The sequence below is a fragment of the Psittacula echo genome, assembly GCF_963264785.1.
Source record: "Psittacula echo genome assembly, chromosome: 5".
NCBI classification, from domain to species: domain Eukaryota; kingdom Metazoa; phylum Chordata; class Aves; order Psittaciformes; family Psittacidae; genus Psittacula; species Psittacula echo.
In genome coordinates, this window is record NC_137739.1 from 24497393 (window position 1) to 24524214 (window position 26822).

General features: G+C 36.8%; 1 protein-coding gene across 1 annotated transcript in view; it reads right to left on the bottom strand.

The window, feature by feature from the left end:
* Window positions 1-26822, bottom strand: part of CCDC34 (coiled-coil domain containing 34) — a gene marked incomplete at both ends in the record, with an annotated part of 46783 nt that overhangs the window by 11011 nt on the left and 8950 nt on the right. Inside the window, 3 exons of the mRNA XM_080618047.1 lie at window positions 13773-13888; window positions 15474-15615; window positions 17295-17453. Coding sequence (XP_080474173.1) covers window positions 13773-13888; window positions 15474-15615; window positions 17295-17453 — 417 coding nt within the window. The remainder of the gene's footprint in view (window positions 1-13772; window positions 13889-15473; window positions 15616-17294; window positions 17454-26822) is intronic.

The following is a 26822-nucleotide window of genomic DNA, read 5'->3' on the forward strand; positions in this document are numbered from 1 at the left end:
GGCAGAGACAAATCCTTTAATCTATGTTGCTGGGTAATGTTTCAAGTTTTATCCAGTAATTTTCCTTATCTTGGGGGCTTTGCAATGCTTGGGTCCTTTATCAGGTTCCTGCTTTAGTAAAGACCTAGTACTATCAGAACTCAGAAATAACGTTTACTGTTTTTGCTGATAATGCATTATGTCCTACCCATTAGATAGACACCTGGCAGACTTATCACTGTAGACCACATTTATTTAAATTACAATTCAGAAACCGTGATGAAGCACATGGCACAGGATGTCAGAACCCTTCCTTCTTTTTAAACGAAACACAAGTTTTCCACAACTGTACTGACATAAAGAAGTATGACAAAATCCTGCAATGACTTAATTTCTGAACCAATAAAAACATCAAGCTAATTATTTCCCCTGTGAGCCTGGCAAAAACAGTTCAAGCAACCTACCATCAACAGCTTCAAATACATCACAGCTGCTTCTTGGGGCTCATAAAATAACAAGAAATCAAATTAGTTCAGAGAGCAGAACCCCTGGTGTTCTGCCAGGAAACCATGAGTACGTAGGAGAAAACTAACACCAATACACGAATCACATTTGAGAAACAGAAATGTACTCTTTCAAATTGAAGTTAAAATTATCAAATAATCATAACCAAAAGTGGACGCTTAAAAAAAAAAAAAAAAAAAAAAAGAAGTCTTGTAATAAGTTCACTATAAATTGCAAGGGTAGGTAATGACGAGAAACTTTCTGATTCCTTTAAATTGGAAATCAGGCAAGATTCTCTTATTCATGTCATCTTCTTTATCAATTCTTTTTTTCTTTTTAAATTGAAGCAAATTAATCTTCACTTTTATACACAATAAATAGCATATAATGGATATACTCCACATCTTTATTTGTTTCCTCATCTATCTTCCAGCAAGAAAAAATATTCTTTAAAAGAGGAGCAGTAGAACAGGATTTCTTTTATATTTTCCCTTCAAGAACTTGAGAAAAAATGTAAGTATTTTCCAACCACACTATTACAATTAATAATGTTTGAGACTGACTGTGTTGGTAGGGCAGGAAAAGCTTAGAGAGAACTTCTGTTTGACAGCACCTTTTGAAAACAGACCCCTCACAGTCCTTACTCCTACATTTTATGCAGTGCTCTGCCGAGATGAAGACAGACCTCTCACATTACCCATTGGCTGGCCTTTTTGGTGGATCAGACACCCGTGACCTCCTAAAGTGCTTAGGTTTAATTGTTTAGGTTTAATTGCTTACACTTGACCTGGTATTTTCAGGGGATTTTTGTATGTGAACTTTGCTTTTTGTGATGTTGTGAGAAAATTCTGGATTGAAAGAAAAGGGAATCCCATCAAGCTTGAGTTAAGACTGACCTCAGTTATCTATGAGAGTTTCGTCTTCACATTGATTAGGATTCCATCATTAGTTATGGTTACATATCAAATTACTTTTGACAAATCTCTTCTACCACAATCTGGCCAGAGGATCCTAAACCAGAGTTTCTCAGAAATTTCCAATCATTTCACTAGTTGCAGCATGTCTGGATTTTTAAAAGTATTCACACAGCTGCTGCAAAGCACTAGGAAATAGGTAGGTTAGGTAATCTAGAAGGATCAGTGAGTATCAACCCTAGTGACAGTGAACACAACGTCAAGGGTTATTTTACTGGATATTTTACTGCTACTGGTGAATATTTTTATTTTTTTTAAACTGGGTTAATTAGGTTTCATAAAAACCCTTCTGTGTTTTCACATATCACAATTTTCAATACTGCAATATCATTACTAACCTGTGCACTGAGAATTATGCATATCATATGCTAACTACCTCATAATTATCACAACTGCACAAGCTTCAGAAATCTCATACAGGTTTCTTTACAAAAATCATCTTCCAGACAATTTGCAGGGTTCAATTTTACAGAGTTAATAGGAATATTATTTTTTACTTTTCTTTGTTACATTGCTTTTCTCACAACATATAATGCTGCCAACCACCACATGCACAACCCATACTGTTCACTTATTTGTGATACAGTTGGGTCCTGCTCAACATAACGCTGGAAACCTTGTAAGGACTGAGGATGTACAGACTGCTAGCGACTGTTCCGTGCTACTAGAAACCTACTCAACCATACAGTCAAATGATATCCTTATACTTCGAAGACCTGCTTCTTAGTTTTCTCCATCTGACAGTGGAAATGAAATTAGCTATGAGTCACAGCAACAGCTAAACCCTGATGGACAGGTGCAACCTCTCCTTGTGAGGAACTGGAACCAAAACAAATAGAAATTTAGTTTAGATTGACAAGTAGTGTTGCTCACCAAAAAGCACAAAAAGTACAAGTTGATTTTCAGTAAATTACTGGGGCATTACAGATCACAAGACTAAGCTTTTTCCATTTTTATAGTGTTTTGAGGTGGTTTCTTTAAATGAAAGTGAGATTATCATTCAATGCAGGATTTTAGTGAAAAAATACAAGGCTCAGAATAAAGTTGGGACAGTGACAGTAACAACGGACACTTTATCTCAAGACACAGCTAATGCTACAAGAGCTGTGGACTGAAATGGCACAGAGAGAATAAAATTGACCAAGTAACAGAGACTCGCATGTTAGATATCCTACAAGACAGTAGTTATATACAATGGAAAGAAACACACACTTCTAGAGTTCAATTTGCCTTTCTCAAAGACTATTACTGCACCACCCGCATGCCAATATGTATTCATCGATATAAAAGAACACAGTGGGAGTAGTTTACAAGGTAGGTGTCTAAAGTTAGGTGAGGTAAAAGTGAACGCAGGTAACTTATGTTTTTCCTTTGTCCCCAATTATTTGAGAGAAATTTTAGGAAAGGTCTTTCTAATTTAAACTGATGAGCAATTTCTCAGAATTCACCCACTTTGAGACATATCAAAAGTTGATAACCTAAGGAAAAACAAAAAAACAACCCAGCACTTAAAACCACCCTTGAAAGTACACAGCACTGCAAACAATTCTTGATGTTGCAAATTAAGTTGCATTTGAAATCCATGACAGACTTTCATCTCTCCCCTCCCTTCTCCAGCAGCAGGAAGAACTTGTCTTTCCAAAACCCTGGATTCTAAACTATGCCTCAGGCTGCAGTGAGTCAAGGTTTCATATGGGATTGGTTCAGTGGTTGCTGCTTTTTTGCCTTGTGGGTTTTGTTTCTTCTTCCCCTAAAAAACTACCAAAGGGATTTGGGGTGGACTTAAAGTATAGAAAAGTTACCATGTTTTAGAACTGGTAAAAGAGGAGAAAACTTTTACTAAGAAATAACTACTCTGTACATAATACTTTTTTGTGCGGTGTGGGACATTAATTCTTTGAGCTTGGCTTGTGCTCTACTAGTAAGGTTTCATTATAGATTTTAGCTTTTTAAAAAGTTCATATTGCCAAAGTGAATTTAGCTACCTAGTGGCGTGTGCCTTTAACTCATAATCAAGAACAACAACATTGCAGCAAAGACAGAAACAAATTTAAAACAAAGTCATGGAAAATATGTAGCGCTCTCGTTTCTAGATAATATTTAATTGCATTTGTTTGAAACAGTACCTCTTACAGCAATGGATCACCAGGGCAGTTAAAGTAATACTGTGCATGCTAGCCATTATAAAAGAGACAGACAATTTAAAGTCTCCCTTATCACTCAGCTATTCTGTGTAACCGAGCCTCCTACACTCTATTTCGTATGTGTGTTTTTACCTGGCAATCAAAAGTGTTAATTTATGAAAGCTAGTAGCTTTCAGACATGCTCTGACTTTGGCAGTGAGAACTTCCTTAGCTTGTCCTAGATCTAACAAAGAGTCAGAGTCAGATATCTAACTCAGGAGTTTTAAATTGAGTTCTTTGATTTCATCACAAAACAGCATTCTTTACTCACTATATATTGTCTCAATGTTAATTAAAAAGCATGCTGTGCAATTCTACGAACTACACACAGCTAGACAAGAATTGCTTTTTGAGATCATGATTCAAAAGCTTATGACTATTCACTTTACTTCCCTTTTGTGTTAAGAAACCAAAGCAACACTAAAACCTGGCCAAATGTTTTTCATATATATAAAATACACATATTATATATATTAAGACTCCGAGAGAAGTACATTTCAAATCTTTATGCAAATAAAAATATAATTTCATACATGTTTCTACTCTTGAAAAAGTCCCAAGATAAAACAGAACAAAAATGCTTCATAGTATTAGAAGGAAGAACAAAACAAACCAAGCCCTGGATACACTTTGTAGATTGTATCATTAGCTTGTGAGGTATCTTTTGTTTACCAGTGATTTGGCCTAGAATGTCTAGATTGCAAACACTCTTTTATCTAGGCCTTAAACATAATTTACAATGGAATATGTGCAAAACTAAAAGGAAACAATAGCACAGTCAAAATGTTTATTAATCCTATTTGTCTTCCTAGATAGCCTCTTTGTTGATCCCAGAGGGAAACATGAGTTGCAGTGCACCAATGAGTCACCATCCATGTATTTGTATCCTGACAACCAGCCGTGTACAGCAAAACCTTAACTGTAACTTAGATGCTAAGGGACACAGTTGTAAAAATAATTAGAGTTGTAGCATCAGAAGAGGAGCTACATTTTACCACCTCAATCCTTTCCCCAAAATATCATTCAAATCCAAAGCATCCAAACCCAAGCTAAAACTGTTCTTATCAAGATCAAAAGTTGAAAATACTGTTCACTCAATAGTAACTTTTGAGATATAACATTTTTTTGTTACTATAAATAAAACATAATCCTATTAAAGAAGATTTTTCACAAAACTTCTGGAAAAAAAAATCAAAACACTTTATTTTCCAATAGTCAACACTTACAGGTGATTTCCATTCATTCCTCCCATGTGTATTCAGGTGAGTAACCTAGTGGCCAAATGAGAATATATTATCTGGAGATGTTTAATCCCTTCTGATATAAGAATTTTACTTTGCATATATAAATAAAAGTTCATGGATTTGAGAATCAGAGACTGAAACTCACATATCTTATTTTCTAGGCCAGCAGATCTAAATCATTATTACTTTTAAGTTATTTTATAAAAAACAAAACAGTTTCAACAGCAATGTGTTGGGTCAAATTCTGTAGCTTTATTGGCAAGGACAGCAAATTAATAGTAAATCACCATTCAAAACACTGAACTAGGCATGAAGTAGATTAATATTTTAAGTGACTATATCAAACATTTGAACTGCTTTACAAGATTATGCTTTAAAAGTATGAAAGGCTTAATGGTAAATTGCAATGACACTGTTCAGTAGTTTTAAAAGGCATACTGTTGAAACCTAGTTCCCTTACTCCTGTTCAAGCATTTTAATCCTGAAATATTATACCTCTAAAGCAGCCTTAGAAGAACCCTAACAATTTTATGTATGAACAACACACCCAGACCACCTGAAATAACAGAAAAAGTAGGGAGGTTTCTTCACAGATTTATATTGAAATCTCATGAAACGTGATCAGCACATCCTACATCTCTACATTCATGAGATTACATAAAATCTTACCAATTTTCAAAGCTGTTCAGCTTAACCAATATGGACATGAAAATAGTTCACAGTCAGTATTAAAGCATGGATTTTACATATAGATCAAGAAGAACTTTGGCCAAAAAAAACCCCAATCAAAAAAACCAAGACCCAGAAGGATTAAAAAACACCAGCAGCACCTGGATCTGAGAGTTTCTTCAAATTATTGTTCCTGTAGTTTTTTCTGTTATTAGCAGATTAAATCAGTATGAGAATACTTTCCTTGCCAGACTCACTGGGGTCACAATACCCACTTCCCGTGCACCAAGAATCTGGTACATTTAAACTGATTTAACCTCCCATTTTCCCTTCTGAGCAGTATAAGAATATGGATATGAAACCGTGCGAAGTCTGGAAAGCCATCTGAGGTTGAAGTACACACAGACTGAAGGAAACAAGGAAGTTTCATACAGTTTATGTCAGCTGCAATAGCCTGGAACATTATAAACAAGTGTTAGCCAAAAGCTTTAATGTTCAACTCTATATAAATGCAACAACTTCAGCATTTAGCTTAATAAATATCACACTGTCCAGATTCTACTGGTGAAGGTACTTCAAGTGGTTGTCATTCACACTTAGCTTGATACACCTCTGACATATAGGGTAGCACAGAAAAAAAGTGTTGGATGAGCACAATAACTCACTTGTTCCAGCTGAACACTGCATACATTTCTATCTCATGTGAAATAAATAGAGCGACATAGGTACCACATTCTGCCCATTCACAGCTGCAGCCTCAGTTGCCATCTGCCTTTCATCCTTGTTTCCCACATCCCTGGCAGGTACATATGGTATGGAAATTTTTTTTTACCAACATGTCCTTTTATACATTTGTCGCTGCCTAACTCCACACCCTATCAGCTACGCTCAACTGAACAGACATCCTAACAGAGAGAAATCACTTGTGAACAGTGGAAATAAAACCACTGATGTTAGCCTTCTACACTAGTGCATTCACTTAGCAAGAACAACACGGGAATTCCTGGGACCCATCTCCTATAACTTGATCACAATTTTGTTAGCAAAGGCTGAAGTGTGGATTTATCGGTATTTTGAAGGGCTCTTTGAACTTAGGCATGACAGTCATCTTGCTTTCCTCCTGGGTATTGATAAATATTCTACATAGCTTTCAGTGACTTTTATTTAAAGATGGAGGCACACATGTCAGAGCAAAGGGGAAATTAAAAAGCTGTCTTCTTGCCCTGATCAGCATCTTAACAAAAAGGACCTATACATTATGGGTTTCATACCTGTACAACCATATATGGTGCCATTGTATAATAAAACTTGTGGGGATTTTCTGGTTTAGTCACACTAGTTACAGAGAAAACATTCTAGCATCTATTAACATTTTGACATTTCTGGGTTACTTATTAACAACTTATTACCTTGGTTCCAAAACACACTACCTTGCATGTTGAAATGAATTACTTGTGAAAGTCAGAGACCCATCTTCCATAGAACCTATACACGAAATCACCTATTATGATATTTATTTACCTGGGCTAACCACTTATCATTGTTAGTGCTAATACTATTGAAATAATTTCAGTTGCAACTTCAGTAAAATAAATTAAAGCCTGAGTCCTCTGTAACAATTTCATTAACATATATGAAATACACTCTTGCATCTGGTCACAGCATAGCTCAATAGATTCTGGTATTAAGAACTTCAAGTATATTTCTTTTCAAATCACCCACTCTGACAGCTTTCTGTAAATTTAAATTCAAATGTGAATTAAACATTTGCAATCCCTGCTTGAGTCCCTAAGTTAAACCAAGCAAACATTTAAGTTGATATAAGAATAAGCCTTCACATTTTGCAAAAATGTACTCTCATTTAACTACAGTTTTAGAGAATTGTCTAGTAGGTCATTATAAAATGAGCTACACATGTAAAAACATGAACATAATGCTCTATATGAAATGAAGGCTATGCTAACTGAGTAGGCTTTAGGTCCTGGGCCTCAAATCCAGGAAAGCATGACTGCTTTAGCCCTGCTTTATCAGTGATCTCCCTAACACATTTCAAGTTAATCAAGTGTTTATATGCTTTACTAGATCAGGGTGCTCAGATTTTGTTCTTGTTACTGAGTTTAAACACAGCTCATGATGTTGCCTAGGGGATAGCAGTGTGGAACCCTCACCTTCTGACCACATCAATGAAGTGTGAAATCTGCCATATTTACTCATAAAAATCTCACAATGAAAATTATATCAGGACTACTGACTGTTCTTCAACCTGGTTTTCAAAATCATAAATTAAGAAATTATTTTTATAATTAAATATTTCACCTACAAGGATATTATTAGAATTTCATGCAATTATTGGGTTCGGGTGAAGACTTGGCTCCATAGACCAGTAACAGAACTCCCAACAGTGAAATTGCATTATGTTACATTAACTGGGCTACTTCTTAAGAATGTAATGCTGCCTACAAATAATAATGACCTCTTAACCATCATATGCTCTGTTAAGACCTCTTTTGGCCCACTTTACCGCTTGTAGATTTTCAACCCTGAAACATCTGTGTGAAGATCCACTGTCAATTATTGGAAAGTCATGCTACTTACAGAGCACCTACACAGTAATTTTCAAAACCAGCAAAAGCTCGTAGGAGCTCGTATGATCCTTCACAGTGAGGCTGAATGCAGCAATCTATTTATGACTGGCAGATGGAGAGGAGGAAAGATTGTGAATCCTAGAAGGATGCAACAGTCAGGACTTTGAAGCATTCTATGAAGTCTTACAACCAGAAGTTTTTCAAAAACAAGGGCACAAAATACACTGAGGTTGAGTCTTGTATTATTTTAGCAGCATGGACATTGAGACCTTAGATTATTTCTAGTAATTTGAGATTCTGCAATTTGATCTACTGTGAAATTTCATAAGCAGGGCAATCCAGGACAGAACTTATTAAAAGACTACAGAATGCTGTTTAAGCTACAACAAAGTGTTAAGATTTTATCCTTCTAACATCTGAAAAAGAATGGTGACAATTAATTATTTGCCACAACAGCATGAAAGTCTAGCTTTCTGTATCATACAAGCTTAAATTACACTACAAGGCCAGACCATTTTATTGTGTGGCTGATATCCTGTTGGAAAAAATCCAAACAATACTTCTCCTCTTAGCTCAACAAAACCATTATGTTGATTGAATCTGAGCCAATATGTGCACTCATGAGGTCTCCAGCTTAGGCAGGAGAAACCTACCTTATTTGTAATTTAGTTAGGGCAGAACTGCATTTACAGTACTATGAGTAAGCTACAGCAAGCTTCATCTTAAAGCTGCTATTTTAGGGGTTGTTAAGTCCACTCAAAGCTAGCTGTCTCCATATAGTTTTGTTCTAATTCTGCAGACAAGATAAACCTTTCCACAGAAAATTTGGTGGAGAAAAAATAACACTATCTCTGATTGGGAGAAAAAAAGAATAATGGCTTTAGATATTTATTAGTAATTTCTAAAATCTCTGAAGGAAGTACTCAGTTTGATTATTCTGGCTAAGCTATCTGAGAGAAACCTACTAGATTTCAACATTTACTGCTATATTCCCATTCCTGATCCAAATACACATTTAAGATTTCTTTAGTTATTCACTCTGAGTGCATACATGCAATCCTGAAGGGCAATTCTACTTGGGATAGCACAGGAATCCCTGCTAAATTGCCATTTGCCACTGTTTAAGCCAACAGAAATGTTGTCAGCAATGTCTTAAAGCAGAATCGTGCCACAGATTCTTTCATACTCTGTTAATATAAATGCTATCAATGCCTGTCTTCACACAACAGGCCATTTTATGTCACTACAAGTAAATAAAGGTTAAAACAAATACAAAGTCATAAACATACACTGAGATAATTACATCAACACACCTTACTGGTGGCCACACACTATTTCAAAAAACTTAATAGATAAAATACTAACATGATAGTATATGGCTTTTCAACTAAACCAGAGTCACAAAAACCTTGTAAACTATCCCCCCCAAAAAATTTACCTTACAGTAAAATGCTGTTCCTTTATCTAAACACTAATTAGCTTCAGGAAGCTTACACAATTGTCAGACTTCTGACTCTCATAGGACACCTCCACATGGCAAGGTCAGATAGAGAGATTAACAACTAATCCATTAATCCACTAGTTTCATACCAATCCTCTGCGGAGGTCCTTACAGAAAAATCCAGGCATGGAGTTCTACAGCCTGAAGATAATACACAAACTTATTCAGTAAAGCCCATGTTCTCCTACTTAGAAGAAACACAGTTTGACACTTGGCGTATTTTATGGAGTACAGACTTCCCCTAAGTGTGCATAGTAAAATTAATGTCCAATAAACGCACAGAAGAGAATAGTGCATGAGCCACTAAAATTACTTTCTGCCTTTAAAAAAACACAAAATACAACAACACAAAAAAACCCACAAAAAAACAAACAATAAAACGAACAAGCTTTAGTGAACCAAAGGCTTTATATACTTTAGAATACAGAAATAACCTGTAAACAGCATTAAGAGAACATTCTAGTAAATCATGGCAGTGGTCTTGCTAGGATTTTTTAATGCCTTTCATAAGACCTGACTTAGGTATCTTTATTTATGTATTAGAATAAATAGGAAAATAAGCTGCTAACACAGCATTAAAAATAAACAGTTTTTACTCTGTATGCCCTATGATAAATATTAGGCTGCAGCAAGGCAGGTACTCTTAACAGACATTCATCAACTAATATAATGATAACCGATGTTGTATATTACATATTCATAAATGTTTGGCACTTGATTTACACATTGTTACAGAAGTAACATGAAAAGACCCACCACGGACACTGTGAGCCTAGATATTTTGGTGACAGTAGAAATTAAATACATCAAATCAGCTTGTTCGTCCATCATATGTGCTAAACTGACGAATATACTGGTATTCTCATACTAGCTTTTGTTTATTTTGTCAGCTTAAATGACTTACCTTCAAGTATTAAAATAGGCTTCCACTTGTATTTAAATCTGTAGTACACAGAGGTCTCAATTTTAGTTATTTTTAGCCACTACTATAGTAAAATGATAGACTTAATGAAGATTAATACATTGCTCTTTTAAACACTTTTCTTTTTGCTTTGTTGAAGAGTATTTCATGACTTTACAGTGTAAAATGAAAAATTAAACTCAATTGCTTAGTGTCCTTTGCGCTGCTTCAACAACAGGTGAATGTGAAGTACTTTGTGAAAGTGTAAATATGTGAAACTTGACACTAATTCATACTATAGATTACTGACAAAAATGAACCAAATCATCTATTAGTATGAAGTACTGTAAGATGCTGCAGTCTTGTTAGCATTTAGCATTATCTAGCAAGAACAGTCATAAGCATATTGTATAAACTGATTCACTCAAAGTAAAGGTAGAAGTCACACTTTAAGTAGAAAATTGGCACAAGATAATTTAGCATTTTTCACTATTTGCCCTGAAGAAATTTACATTATTAACATTCAAAGTAGAAACAATATATTAGAATACTTACATGCCAGAATGTGGTTTAGTGGTTGGTGGTTTGTTGGGGTTTTTTTTGTAACCATTTAAATTTTATAATAGGTAATATACTTTTTAAGATTGTGTAACTTTTAAAGGATAACAACAGATTTCTTCAAGTGATACAACTATGATAACAGGGATAAAGCTTTATTTCTTTCTACTTTCTCCTTTACACATTAATCATAGCACTGCTGAGATCGGAAAGGACCTCTGGAAATTGTCTAGTCCAGCTCCCTTGTTTAAAACTGGGCTGTCTATGGCTGGGTCCTATAGAGTGTCTCCAAAGACAGGAACTCTGGGTGACCTGGTCCAGGGTTTGATCACTCTCACTTTAAAAATTTCTGCCTCATGTTTAAATGGAATTGACTGTATTTTAATTTGTGCCCATTACCTCTTCTCTTGTTACTGGGCACTATAGAGAATGGTCTGCTCTATCTCTGCACACATCAGGTATTTACAGACATTTGTAAGATCTCCTCTGAGCTTTCTCTCCACACTGAACATTCCCAACTCTCTCAGCTTCTTTTTTTTCTGTCAAATGCTCTGATCCCTTAGTCATCTTTGTGGCCCTTCACTGAGCTTGCTCTAATATGTCCATGCAGCTTTTGGGGTGCCCAGGATGGGAATAGGACGCCAGATGTGGTCCTAACCAGCGCCAAGTACAGAGGAAGGACCATTTCCCTCAACTTGCTGGCCAATGCTCGCTCTTATGCAGCCCAGGAGGCTGTTGGCCACCTTTGCCACATCCACCCTTTCTAGGGGACTGAGTTGAGGCTGACTGGCCTGTAGCTCTGTAGATGCACCTTCTTGCTGTTCTTGAAGACAGAATTAACATTTGCTTTCTTCTAGTCCTCAGGATTTTCTCCTGATCATCATGACCTCTCAAAGGTAACTTGGAGTACCCTTACAATATTTGCCACCTCCCTCAACATTCACAGGTGCACCCTATCAGATCCCAGAGATCCCTATATATCCAGCTTGTTTAGATATTTTGTAAACTTATCCTCCTCAACACCAAGGTTGCCTTCCTTGCTCCAGTTTTTCCCACTGGACTCTGGGACCTGATATTTCTGAGGTCAATCAGCAGATTGCCAGGAAAAAAGAAAAAAAGTGAAGAAGGTGTTGAGTACCTCAGCCTTTTCTGTGCCCATTTTCACCAAGTCCCTGACCATCTGGCAGTGAGCCCATATTTGTCCTAATTTCCCTTTTGCTGATTATATACCTACACATAGGCTTTGGCTTTCCTAATCCGGTTTTTGCACACTTGCACTCTGTGTCTATAGTCCACCCGGGACACCTGTTCCTGCTTCCCCCTCTTCTATGCTTCCTTTTTGTATTTAACTAGATGATCTTAAGGTCCTTTCTAACATTAACTATTCTATGATTCTGTAACTGTAGTCAGTGCTTCCCTGTTTGCCTATGCTTGACTTTCTGCTCATTGAGATGGACAATCCTGGCACTTAGAGGAAACAGTCCTTGAAAACTACCAGCTCTCCTGGATCATTCTTCTTTCCATGACCATATTTCATGGGATGCTTCCAAGTTCCTCAACAAGACAAAATCTGCTCTCCTGAAGTTCAGGGTCCTGCTACTATTTATTCCCTCCTCTTGTGATCCTGAACTCCACCATTCCATGGTCATTGCAGGCAAAGCTACACCAAACCTTCACGTCCCTGAGCAGTTCTCCGTTGTTTGCACATATCAGGTCTAGTAAAGAGCCTCCCCTTGTCAGCTCCTCTACCAGCTGTGTCAGGAACCTACCAGTGCTCTCCAGAAACTCCCTTGACTGCTTGTGGCCTGCTGTATTGCCCTTCCAGCAGATTCCAGGGCAGTTCAAGTCTTCCTGTGAGTTCAGGGCCTGCAAGAATAAGGCTTCTTCCAACTGCCTGAATAATGTCAGATACTTCTTCCTGATCAGGTGGTCTGCAATAGATGCCCACCACAACACTGTCCACCTTGGTCTCCATTTTTAATCTTGACTTGTTAGGTCTCAGCCAATCACTGGTCCTCAAGCAAAACTTGATGTGTTCCTTCTGCTCCCTGCCCTCCTTGCTAATCCAGCCTGGGCTTAAAAAGCCTGCCAGCCATCCACTGCAGCACTCCAGCGATATAAGCTATCCCACTACGTCTCTGTGATCCCGATTACATCATAGCCCTGCAACTGCAGATAGGTCTTGAATTTCTTCAGGATTAGCCAAGAATTGCTTTAAAGTCTGTTTTAATTAGCACCTTTAAAATAACCCAGTAATATTGGTGCCCCAAAGAACAATCACATAGACAAAAGAACTCATTCAACAGCAAAAGAGGAAAGGAATAAACAATCCCATGTATTTTATTGGTATGAATCTACAGTCCCATTACAATTGGCTAAATACAAATTTATTTTTGTTTGAGGGTTTGGTGGTTTTTTTCCTTTTTTCTCTTTTTTTTTTTTTTTTTTGTGGTTTGTTTTGGTTGGTTGGTTGGTTTTGGGTTTTGTTTCTTGGGGATCTTTTTGTGTGTGTATTTTTTGTTTTTACTAATACTTCTGTCTCAGTTCACTCAAGATCATAAGAACAGTTTTGTTTTCTGTATTACAACTGTTTTCCAGTCAAGGATCTAATGCAGGCTTTGTCCTTGGGCTTATAATTTACTACAGGCAAAGACACATATGACTGACAAGATACAGGTCTCTTCTTCATGGCAAGAACACTGTCTTCCTTTGGAGGAGGCACATGTACAGGTTTCCAAGGAATGGGATTACAATATGCTGGAACTGGATACAAATTCCCATCAGCACACCCTAAAATGTTTAGAAAACACATGTAACTAAAAAAGATTATTTACACCACAAGCTTCACAGTGCAAGCAGTTATGATAATCATCTGGACTAACAAATTCAACGGCACCTGCAGAGGAAGACAGCATAAGTACATCATACAATTTAAATGATTTTCATTTTTTTTTACCAATAACTGGCATATTCTTCATCTCTATTTAAAATAATAAGCAGGTCGGATGCTTAATATTCATAATGCTTAATCCTTTTTGTAAAAGCTTTAAATGTCTACAACTTAGCTACTCTACATTATTTCAAAGCATTTATAAATAAAACTTTGTGCCAACACGTTTACAAAGCTCACATATTTTTCCATCTTTGCTTAACTGTTATTCTTCATTTTATTGAGGAGAAAAAAACACTAATTTTTCATGTATACATTAATAACCTGCAATGAATAACTCAGGGCCCATAAAGCAGTATGAGAAAACATGAAATGAAACAGAAGAAACATGTTTCCCATCAGTCATTTGTCTGTAGTGGAACTTCAGTGCATATATCGTGGTTGGGTAAAACAGTCTGTAACACATTCTATTGCATGAACACAACTAAGCAGAGAACTACGTTTTCAGAAATCACTTAAACAAGTGATTGCAAGCTGTGGGGAAGTAACAAAGGTCCGAAACAAACTGTGAGGGCAAGGTATATCACGATTTATAAACATACGGAAGCAAAAGAACTTCACTTGCTTGACACATTTTTCTTAAACATTCACAGGCTGGAATTTAGATCCCAAAATATTTTGTTGACAATCTGAATAATAGCAATTATTTTAATTCTAAAAAATATAGACAAAAGAATATATATATATTTTTTAAGCATTAATTAAGCACACAAACGTAAAATGCAATTCTATTTCATACTGCTCTTCTGCTTTTGTACCATGTGGGATGACAGAAACTACTAAATAAAGTGAGACTCACAAAACACCACTACCAAGACACCCCACTATCAACAGCATTCTCTTTTAACATTTCCCTTTCAAACAAAAAAGGAATAGGGTTAGAGAAGGCAAGAAGATATGATCCAGGTGTAAAGCTAAATGGAAAGGAAATCCTAGCTAAGAATGCAGGTTGATTCCCAGCTCTTCTTTTTCAGACAGGACGTTAGTCAGTCTGTTATTAACTTTTCCAGCTCAAAAAAACCCTTCCTTTCTAAGGGGATTCAGGTGTGAGAAGATGGCGCATATCATCTGTAACACAAATACTAACTTTACCAGGATTCTAATGTAACTGATTTGCTTTACAGCAACCAGTAATTGGTTCTAGTGATTCTCATGCCAGATAAGAAAAATAAGATCAAAATCAGTTATCATTTGGTATACCACATTACTCTCTCAAACAATGTAATTTTCATCCCAAATAGCATGAAGGGCTACAAGAATGCACAAAGGGCCTCAGAGTAGAAGCTTCTCTGATTTACACCATATGAGATATTCATTCCTGTGTGCCAAAATTAGATATTGGAAGAAAATCTTAAATGGGCTTCATTTTACATTAAAAGTTTAGAGGGAAGGAACCTAAGTCATGACACGTGTAGAAGTACAAACCTGTAGTCTTCCCACATGGAAAGCCATAACTGTTTAAAACAGGGCGTGGTTTATTTCTAGCATTATGTAGCCATTCCTTAAAGATCTTCTCTGATCTAGTTTTCTTCTCCTGTAGCTCAGCTTCCCTTTCTCTTTCTTTTTCCTAAAAATAAAACAAAAATCTAAGATACTTAGAGACAAAGCCCTATACGATACACACAAAATGGTAAAATACATCTTTTGCAGATTCGCAGACTGCTAAGTATACTTCAATGTTTTCAAATACATTTTCTTGACAATAGAAAAGTTGCCTTTTTTTTTTTTCTTTAAGTCTTGGAAAAAAGGAAAAAAAAAAACCCAAAACAAACCAACTTCCACATTAATTCAGTGTTTCTCTGAGAAAAAACTCTAAGAAACCTTTTGGAAGACTACATACAGAAAGTATTCTGAACTTAATGGGCAGATGACCAGGGCCTACTGTGCTGCAGTTAGCCTAAAGAGGCTATTGCATCTGGGACAGCCACTCACTCTTTCTCTCATCTACCCATATTCATGCAGCCCTGGGTCAGCCATGACTGTGTTGCCTCCAAGCCTGCAGCAGGCTTGGGGTACCATTAATCAGAAAAAAGAGTAAAACTAATATGTTTAGGCATAGCATTTAGATTTAAACTCAGTTTAATTGATACCATGAACACAGCTTATTTAAGAACCTGCGTAATGAAGACATGTCTAAAAAGAACACACATGGTTTAAATCCGTCTGATTTTCATTTTCTTGGGTTTCAAAGTCCTTGCGCTCTGCATTTAGAGCTCAGCAGAGACACAGAATCAATTTGTTAATCAGGAAATAAACATCACCAGTACAGAATATTTAAGTGTGTTTTAATTATATAGGAAATTTCAAGATACTGAGAAACTGATATAATTAAGGCCTGAAAATCAATCTGATACAGTTGATGGTATTTTAAAGTTAATCCAAAGAAATTATTGTATGTACTTGTGAAATACTTACAAATGTGTTCTGCACTTTAAGAACAACTGCTGTAATGTCAAGAGGAATATAGAGAAGTTTTTCTCACCATAATCCTCCCCACACTTAGCTACAACAGCAGTGAAGTACTCCTATAATATTACATATTCTACTGAAAAATAAAACTGTAATGTTAATTAAATTAAAATACACCAATCAATCACCCTCACCGATAAGAGAGCTGGTCACACATTTCATAGTTTTCAGCCAAAATCATTACCAGTATGTGATATTTCAGAGGAATTGTGGATGATTCCTGCAAGCATAGCCTTGTTAGAGCATTTGTTCTAGTAAACTAGAGTACCTCAAAGGAAGCTTAAAATAAGTAAGAGGTCTTCTGAACCTCACTATGAAAATACATAGGTAATTAATTAATATGAAATAACATTAAAATTATAATTCCTAGCATTAGATTGGTACAGACAGATACAAAGAAAAATGCTTTTCATTAGAAATATGTGCAAGTGTAATAATAATAATAGAACAGTGGTGCTGGGAGAAAATCGTGCATATATGCAATTGCCTATTTTCTGTCTGGGTCACTCTGAGTTATGACAGGTCTAAGTACAGTTGCAGGTGGTTTGCAGTAGACTAATAACCAAAATGTATTACAATGCATCTTGCTTTGCAGACTGTACCTCTGTCCTTTCAGAAGTTGTAATGTGAATGGTCACATTCACATTACAACTTCTGAAAGTTTTTTTCATGTATTGACACTGCCATTTGATAAATCCTACTCAATTTCATCAACCAATACATTTAATAATTCTGTATTTAGGTAACTCATCCAAATAAATTATTAGTGATTAATACCTTCTCTTTCTTCCTCTTTTCTGCCTCTTCAGAGCTCTTCTTCTTTAACCATTCTTTATACTTTACTTCAGCCTTTTCTTGTAACTGCATCTTTTCTAGTTCCCTTGTGGCTTTTTCTGCCATTTCTTTGCTCAACTTTCGTTCCTTTTCCCTTCTTTCCTACGTGAAATACATCGAATAAACAGAACAGAAACTTTTCAGTATATTTCAATAAGAAATTCTTAAGAGGACTACCGTTCATTGTGTTACATAATTACAAATGAAATTATCACAGACCTGAGAAAAAGAAACATTGTAAAGTCTTTGGAAAACAGAATCAATCATCACCAGGTCAATCATCACCATAATTTTAAACACAGAAAACTGTCACAAAACATGATACAAAAATTACTTTCAGGACTCCTTTTGCTATGATGTTTACTACTTTGTTTGATTTAGTCAACATTTTATAAAACACTTCAGACACTTCTCAGTTTTTCTGGGAAAGAAATACAGGTTGCAGCTCTTGACAATGACGTGTTAGGTTTACTTTTCAGTGAATCCAGAGCAAACTACAGTTCCAAATGGAAGTCAGACAACTTTTCCCCTTCTAAGAGTCATTGAGATATGCAGATTGTTCAGGACACAAAAACATAAACTGATACAAAAATAACATAGTTCATGTTTTATGTTCATGTATTCTCTACGTTTATTTTATTCTTTAGTTTATTTGCATACCAACTTCTATGAATCCATCTACACATTTATCCTCTTAAATGATGAAAGGGAAAATAAGAAAACACCTTTTAGGGTAGGCAAAAAGTGGGAACTGCATGAAGTGAAATTGCTATATAATTGTGTAATTTGAAAGATACAATACACAAAGATTTCATTCACTTCTACATCTTTTCAGTGTTTTGAGGACCATTCTCTAAGCAAACAAACACATACAGATAGCCTTTTCTTAATCTGAGCAGGAGGTATTTTCACTGAAGACCAACAATAGCTCTCCCATCCCTTCCCTTTCATAACCTTTATCAGATGTCCGGGATTCTACTGAGACAGCACTATTTCTGCTCAATTTGCTTAGCTCTGAAGAACCTGCATACACACATAAAGGCAAAGATATTTACCAGACAAGCTGCACACGACTCAGAAGAGAGGCAGAAGATTTGACATCAGTTTCCACTTTATAGAAAAGAACTCTTGAATAAAAATGTTTTTCTTTTAAGGAATCTTTTTCCTTTTATGCATACTTCTCTTGAACAAAGGAGATGTATAGTTTAGCAGAACTTATGCTGTCTCAAGAATGATTCTAGCTGGCAGTATGGAAGTCAAGAGCCTAAAACTACAACTGCAAAGTATAATAAATAAATGAAAAGCAGAAAAACATACAAGAGCAGGAATATTCATCTCATTTTACCTCTTCTAAGCACAAAAGGGCAGAAAATCTAAGCTAAGGGTCTTACACAAAAAACATTAAAATAAATATAGGAGAAAACTAAAAAAAAACAAAATAAAAAAAAAATGGGCTCTTCCATAGCTAGGGGGATTGTTCAATAATGGGAAACAATTACAAGCAGAAAATAGCCTAAAAACCTTTCTGAAGACTGTAATCAAAAGGCAGGGAATCTTCTTAAATTATCTTTACTCACAATACTTCAGACAAGTTTAGCTACTATCTAGGCTGACCCAAAGTTAAATTAGGTCCTATGTAAACAATGATATGCCATGCATGCTACCATGAAAGCCACAACTATTGCTAAATGTTACTTCCAGTGAGACATCCTCAAGATGGGGAGGCTCTCTGAAGAACTGCAGACTTTGTAGCTGCCTAGAAATTATTCTGCAGACAAATCAGAAACGCTTCCTCTTTCTCTCATGCACAGAACAGCTTTTTATTCATAGTTAGTATACACCAAATTCCCAGCTGCTTTAATAACCTGTTTCATGTCAAGCTCCTGTCACCCTGGCCTTCCCAAGCTTTCCCCCATCCTCATTACTTTCCCTTACACAAGCCTATCAAAAATGCTAGGAATGTGCATATTAATATACATGTTATTCAATCATCCTTTCACTCTCTTTCCACATTATATGGGGGGAGGGAAATTATGTAATTTGTTTGTGCTTGGTGTTGTCAGATTGGGTTTTAAAAATTCTCTTTGATCCTGCATTCCAAACAGACACAATCTATTCACTACACCACAAGTAAAATTTACCTACACTTTAAAATATGATTACAGGTATTACATAAATTATTGATTTTAAAACATCCAATTACTCATTGCAAGAAAGGTTTGTTCTCCTTCCACCCCACCCCAGCACATTATAAAGGAGAAATGATACAAATCTGCCCTGCGGGTTTACTGCTCTGGGCTGTGATCCTATCAAGCCTTGGAAACTACTGAATCCTGGGCTAAGTCACTTCTTGGAAACTCCCCACCCAAAACAAACCCAGCTGTGCCACAAGCAGAGGTGGTGACTCAGTAGGTAGCATGTGTGTCACTGCGTCAGTACCAGTGCCTCATCAGCAGAACTACTAACTTTTCAAGAAAAATCAGACCTCTGTGTATGAGAACTGGCAAAGGAATTTAAAATTTGAAGAAGCATTCCACTTCCTTCCTAACAGAGGGTAGAAATATGAAATAATTGTCCAGGCAGAAAAAAGCCCAATTGCCATTGAAACAGGAACAATGGGGGGAAAATCAACAAAATATACGAGAGGCTGGAAAGGGTACGGTGCAGAGCTGCTTTCTGTTCCGCATTTTCTATGTGAGTGCCACTGAATAGAAATCTTTCCAGAAATTAATGTTGGGGTTTATATTTTTTAAGATACTTCTTATGGCAATCCTTTCTCATTTTCTGGTCTGCAGAACGTAACAACACTTTTCATAGATAACTGATGGTTCTATTTTACAGCTGTTTGCTCTGACATCTTAGCTACCACATGCTAGCATTATTTGATGCTGACTGATGGTAAAATGTAGGAAAAGTCTACATTGCTAGCAGCAGAACATAAATCCAGATTTCCCCATTTATCGTCATAATAATCCTGAGCATCAATCACAGTTAGCAGCCTCAGAAATTTCAGTTGTTCAGCCAATTTTTATTATGTTTTCAATTTAGCCATATTACACAGCTCAGTCACCAAGCCTAGCCCACAGAAATACTTCTCTAATCTGTCAAGAACTGATATGTGAAAAGAAGAGGCCAGAAAGGAGGTGAGTGAAACAACACTGAGCTGCATTTGTCTACTGCCAGGCACGTTTACAGCGATTTACTATTCCAGTTCACACAGTGCAGATCCCACTGCAGTCTAGTAACTGGAAAATTTTAAGATGGTTACACCCATGCATCTTTCTCCCAAACCATGTCCTTTCATGTGGGTACTCAATATATGTGACAAGCAGCAAGTCTTAGTGTAATTAGTCCCTGAACACTTTCAGAGGCTTCAGAAGAACAGAGACTCCATGAATTCTGCTAAAACACACAGGCATTCCTATTTCAGTCATCTGCCACTCTGACCTCCTCCTCCAGAAGCGTATCTAAAACTCATTACTTTATTCTGCTTACAGTAATCTGAAAGTAAGTCTGGATACAGTTATGAGCCAGGTACAAACTACAGTTATAATCATGACATTGGCCATGCACAACCTCACCGAAAAGTTTTGTGTAAAGACACATCAACACAGTGCTAAAACGTAAAGTACATTGTAAAGTACTCCAGGTCTAGATGTGGAAAACCCCACAATATGTAGACAAAAACTCCTTAATTAAGCCCAGTCACAAAGAGAGTTTAACTATGTAAAGACAGACTTCGGTAAACAAAGAGGAAACTTAAATTCTTAAATGCAGTTGGTTCTCAGGAGTGGGAAGTATGCTAGATTTTAAGCTTCCCTCACAAGTACTTTCTTGAAAGGGTTCAGTCTAAAGCAAGGTGAACATCCCAGAATCTCTTTCAGGTCTAAACTGTCAGCAAAAACCATAGCACATCAGACTCCACATAAAATGTAGCAGCAACCACTGCTTTGACTGAGAACATTAGCTGTTAGAATATTAACCTAGAAGAGGGAAGATCCAGATTTCATTGCCTTTCTGCCTGAGGGGATTCAAATTAACATGTCCCACTGTGCAGAGAAGATTCCATCTACTGAGCTGCAGGCTGGGAAGTTAGGATTATCCACCTCTTCTGTTGAAGAGGAACCACTCCTCACCAAATAATTAACAATCCATTGGATCAAAGAAAGAAAGCAGGAGTGAGCATGACTTTTTAATTTGAAAGTCATGGTCAAGCTGCTGAACCATCTGTGTTCTCTGTTACAATAGTGAGATAAAGTAAGCATTAATCAAAAAGGTCTTTGGAGTAACAGTTGGAATCTAAGTCTCTCTTCTGAGAAGAATCATGTGGCACACCAAGAAACGGAAGTCTGTTGCAATGTTCTCATTGTCACTCCTTATTTGACAGTGTGTTGGTCTTAGACTTTCATATTTTGTACTGATTTTTCCTTCTTATAAAGACTACCAGCCAATAGCAAAGTAAATTGTAAGAACAATGCAGAAAGTATTAGAAATTATAGAGTCAAATTAAGATTAGTATTTGAATAATCTTTTTCAATATAAAATGTTTAACTTCACTACTTGTGCTTTTATAACTTTGCTATCACCTTAATATAGATATCACATTAATATAGCATGAAGTATTATATGCCAGTTGAAGACCAATGACAAGGATGCTAACAGCATGAGTTTCAGAATTACATGGTTTTGGGGATGCAATCATTCCACTTTTGAGATAGCAATTATTGTTGCAAATATATATATTGCATATGTACTGGGTTTTGGCTGGGATGGAGACTATTTTCTTTATACCAGCTCCTGTGGTGCTATGCTTTGGATTTGTTCTGGAAATAGTGTTCTGCTGTTGTTACTGCTGAGCAGTGCTTATACAGCTTCAAGGTTTTTCTCTTTCTCATACCGCTCCACCAGCAAGCAGGCTGGGGGTGCACAAGGAGTTGGGAGGAGACATGACCAGGACAGCTCACTCCAGCTGACCCAAGAGATATCCCAGACCCAGAGCATACAAAGCTGGAGGAAAGGAAGAAAAGGAGGAGTGCTGGGAGTGGTGGCATTTGTCTTCCCAAGTAACTGTTATGGGTGATGGGAGCCCTGCTTTCCTGAAGACGGCTGAACAGGTGCCTGTCCATGGGAAGTGGGGAATGAATTCCTTATATTGCTTTGCTTGTGTGCGCAGCTTTAGCTTTACCTATTGAACTGCCTTTATCTCAGCCCAGAAGTTTTCTCACTTTTACCCTTCTGATTCTCTCCCCCATCCCACTGTGGGGGAGAGAATGAGCAGCTGTGCTGGGCTGAGCTGCCTACTGGAGCTAACCCACAATATGTAATATAAGGATCTGTAGACGAGGCCTGCAGTGGCATGGTTTAGTGGTGGACTTGGCAGTGCTGGGGTAACGGTTCGACTTGATGATCTTAAAAGTCTTTTCCAGCCTAACTGTTTCTGTATGTACACATATGAATATACACAAATTGAATACTCTAGATATTTCTAAGTTCATATTCTATCGGCATTCTAAGAATAAAGTAGCTTTGCAGAGTCAGGATTGGAAGATACCATAATAGAGCATAAGGGTGGAATGCACTGCATCAGTATTAATTTTTTAAATATTTAATCAAAAAGCTTTTGTCATCAAGTCTGACATTTAATCCTAATATTTTATCCAGCATAAATTCATACGACGTTCTGACTGTTATGACAATGTTCTAAAGCATTAAATAGTCACAGCAGTTTACAGTTCACATTTTATGCAACAACAATGCATTTCTCAAAGCCTTCAGAACCTTGATTTGAAGGCAGTTAATCAAGACTTCAGCGATTACATGTACCTTACTTAACTGTTCAATCCCATACCTGGTGACAGGAATGAAAGAGACTCCTCATCTCAAGATCAAAAGTTCACTGTCAACAACAATCAATCCTTTTCTATGGCAAAACATTACAGAGTAAATCATATATACCTGGGGTTCTTCAGATACAGTCTTGTAAACACAGCACTCTTGACAGGTGGGCAAGTCTTAAACCCAAATTACACTTACAAACTATAAAGGCAGGAGCTGGCTCCCTGTTAACATGAAGATAAACACATTTCATGTGAGACTACATAAAGGTCCATAGTCAAAACCACCCTTGGTTCTTGAGAGAAATACCAGTAAGAGGAGACTGAATAAAAGAAGAAAGGGAGTCTGGAAATCAAAGGTTCTAGCAAGATTCTAGCAAGGAGTTGTCCATACTGCACCTCATTCCTGGGAGATGAGGTTGTAAGGATAAAGTTGTCTTCCTGGAAGAAGGCTACATATGTCCTGAATTTATTAACTGAAGGACAAATGAGCAGGAAAAAAAAGCCAAACTGGCTTTAGACAGCAGCTTGCATATTTCCCAAAACAGAGGAGAAGCTTTTCACTAGCATCTCCAGAAACTTCCACTGAGTAGAACACAGTAAGTCATTAGGCAGTAGAACCAGTACCTGGTTACACTGAGAAGAAAAGAAGGAACTTGGAATCGAACCACACTGGACAAATTATGAATAGTGCTGGTCTTCTAAGGAAATACTACAAAGAAAGTGTGAATGAGTGATCAACTCTGAACATCTACAACCTCACCTAACAATCCTTTTTTTCATATTTTACACCCAGCCAGAGTTTTGTCATCACATATTCTATGATTCATCTATCAGAATTTGGAAAGAGAAAAATCCTTGGAACGAACCAGAAATGCAATTCCCAAATATAGTGAAGATATTAAGCAGTACTTCATATTTTCCTCCTTAAACTGCAATTTACCCAAGTCTGTAAACAGTCTACATATCAGCTACAGCCTGCTAAGCCAAACAGTTACAAAACTTTGTTAAGCAAGAACATATTTGACAAGACACAAGTTGCAAAGATGCCACTATGGAGAGATTTTCAAAATGTATCACACTTGTAGGTCCCCTGATCCAAGAAATTCCAAGATACAGTTTAGCAGGGTGAAGTGATGGTGGTGCTAGCGGTTGTTGGGGTTTTTTTAACTTACTCAGTGGTGGAGAACAACGACTGAAATTAACTGATCTGTTCAATATCTACAGGAAGTCAGCATTTAAACATGAAATGATAGATTTCAAGGATCTCTTTTTGTAATGATAAATTCTAGCAATTCTTTGGTTTTATTTTCAATAAAAAAAATCATTCCTCTAAGAATGGGTCCTTTCTTGCTGAGAAAAGAAAACACATAAAGCAGCACAATGAACTTACACAGAGAAACTAAGCTTTCATGAGCATTAATTCTAACCTGAAAAAATTAGACAGTAGTTAAGTTTTCAATACCTATGCAAGATTTAGTGCTATGATGTGATAGGGATTGAGGACATCAATTCCCTTCTTTTCAAACTTCATGGTTCAGCTATGAGTTTCCTACACAAGGGCTCCCAATCAAACTGGAGTCTAAATACAGCAATTAGCAACTAAGCAACTAATTAACAATCCTGAAAGATTGAGACAGATTCTAATGGCTTTGCTGTTCATACCACTCATTTGAGTGCATACCACTCAAATCAAGGCTACTTCAAAAATGAAAACAAGACACTGAACACCAGCTTTACCTGCTCAGCATTTATTGCCATGCCACCTTATTTTTATTAATAAATTTATCAGTAACTGAGAAATAGAAGTTTTAGTTATATACAAAATCATGTTGGATTTGAGTAATTTTCTTCTGGAATCAAAGGAATGTTTGGAGATATTTTAGTGTTAAAAAATTGATTTTAACAGATGAAAGACTGATATTCCAGGGACTTCTTAAAAAAATAAAGCTCCACTACATCTAAATTAAAACAAGTTCAACAGACCTGTGTTTATGCACAAATGACTCAACCTTAGGAGAGAGAAAAAATAAGACTACCTTTGTCCTCCAGAGATCTGGTGTCTTACTGAAAACTGTAAAGGCATTAGTAGAACCAGGACAGCACCTGACAGTTAATTTTATTAAACTTTCAATTCCTAATGAGCTGGAAAATTTTGTCATATTTGCATAAGCATATTTCACAGCTTAGAATGTTCTTTGATAGTTCACATTTCAAAATATTTCTTCTAGTTCATTTACAACCTCTCAAATCATGAAAGCTATTTACATAGAACATTAAATGGCAATGGTTCCTTTATTTTCAAAAAAAGCTTATGTAAAATAATTGGAAACATCAAAAAATTCACAGCATACAGCTTTAAATAGATATTAAAACAATAAAAAGAAAATTGCCAGTGAATGGGGCTCAAGCTTTGCTTCCAAACCTGACCCAAAAGCACTATGTTTAACAGTAAAAGTATCACAATTGACATTGCCATGCAATAAAATGCAAGAAAACTTGCTTGGCATACAAAAAAAACCAGCAGAATTCTTCTATGCACAAACATTCCACTTCACCAGGAAGAGCTCCAGCCACATTGCCCAAGTGACACAAAACAAAAGCAGGGACTGGGAGAATGAAGAACCACCTGTTGTAGGAGCAGATCAGGTTCAAGATCATCTAAGGAACCTGAAGGCGCATAAGGCCATGGGACCTGACAAGATGCATCTGTGGGTCCTGAAGGAACTGGTGGAGCAAGTGGCTAAGCCACTATCCCTCATATTTGAAAAGTTGTGGCAATCTGGTGAAGTTCTCACTGACTGGAAAAGGGGAAACACAACCCCATTTTTAAAAAAGAGAAAAAAAGAAGACCCAGGAAGCTACAGGTCAGCCAGTCTCACGTCTCTGCCTGGCAAAATCACAGAGCAGATCCTCCTGGAAACTATGCTAAAGGCACATGGACAGTAAGGGTGTGATTGGTGACAGCCTGTGTGGCTTCACTAAGGGCAAACAATGCCTGACAAATTTGGTGGCCTTCCAAGACAGAGTTACAGCATTGGTGGATAAGGCAAGAGCAAATGATGTCATCTACCTGGACTTGTGCAAGGCTTTGGACAGTGTCCCGCATGGTATTTTCTGCAGTCTGCACATAGGGGCTCAGAATCAGTAACTGTATATGAATGAGGTGGGTGTTTATTGCATACTACAGTGAAGAGTACTGTGAGGTTTTGCCTGAAAGAGGCATCTTTTGATGCTTCCAGGAGAACATGAAGTTTTCCCTAATATGATATGTATACAGGCTCCCCAAGAAAATCATAGCAACCACCAGCCCTCATGAATATAACCTTAAACTTCATGTGGAATCCTCATGCAATTTTAAACACCTTCTTAGTCATTGAGTTGACATGTTTATCCTTCAGCCTGTGTCCAGATCCACAAAAAACCTTGTGGAAAAAGTGGTAAGGTCTATGAAGCATATCCTAAAGACAGCTCAGCTTTTAAGCTCAGTTTGTTCTTGATTTCAATCAACAACAATTTCTGTGGTTTACAGAAAAGACTAGCCAATGAATCATACAATTTAAATGAAAATCAGATTACTTTGGGTAAAAGCTTGGGACATGGCCTAAGGATGACCTTATCCTTCCAAAATATAACA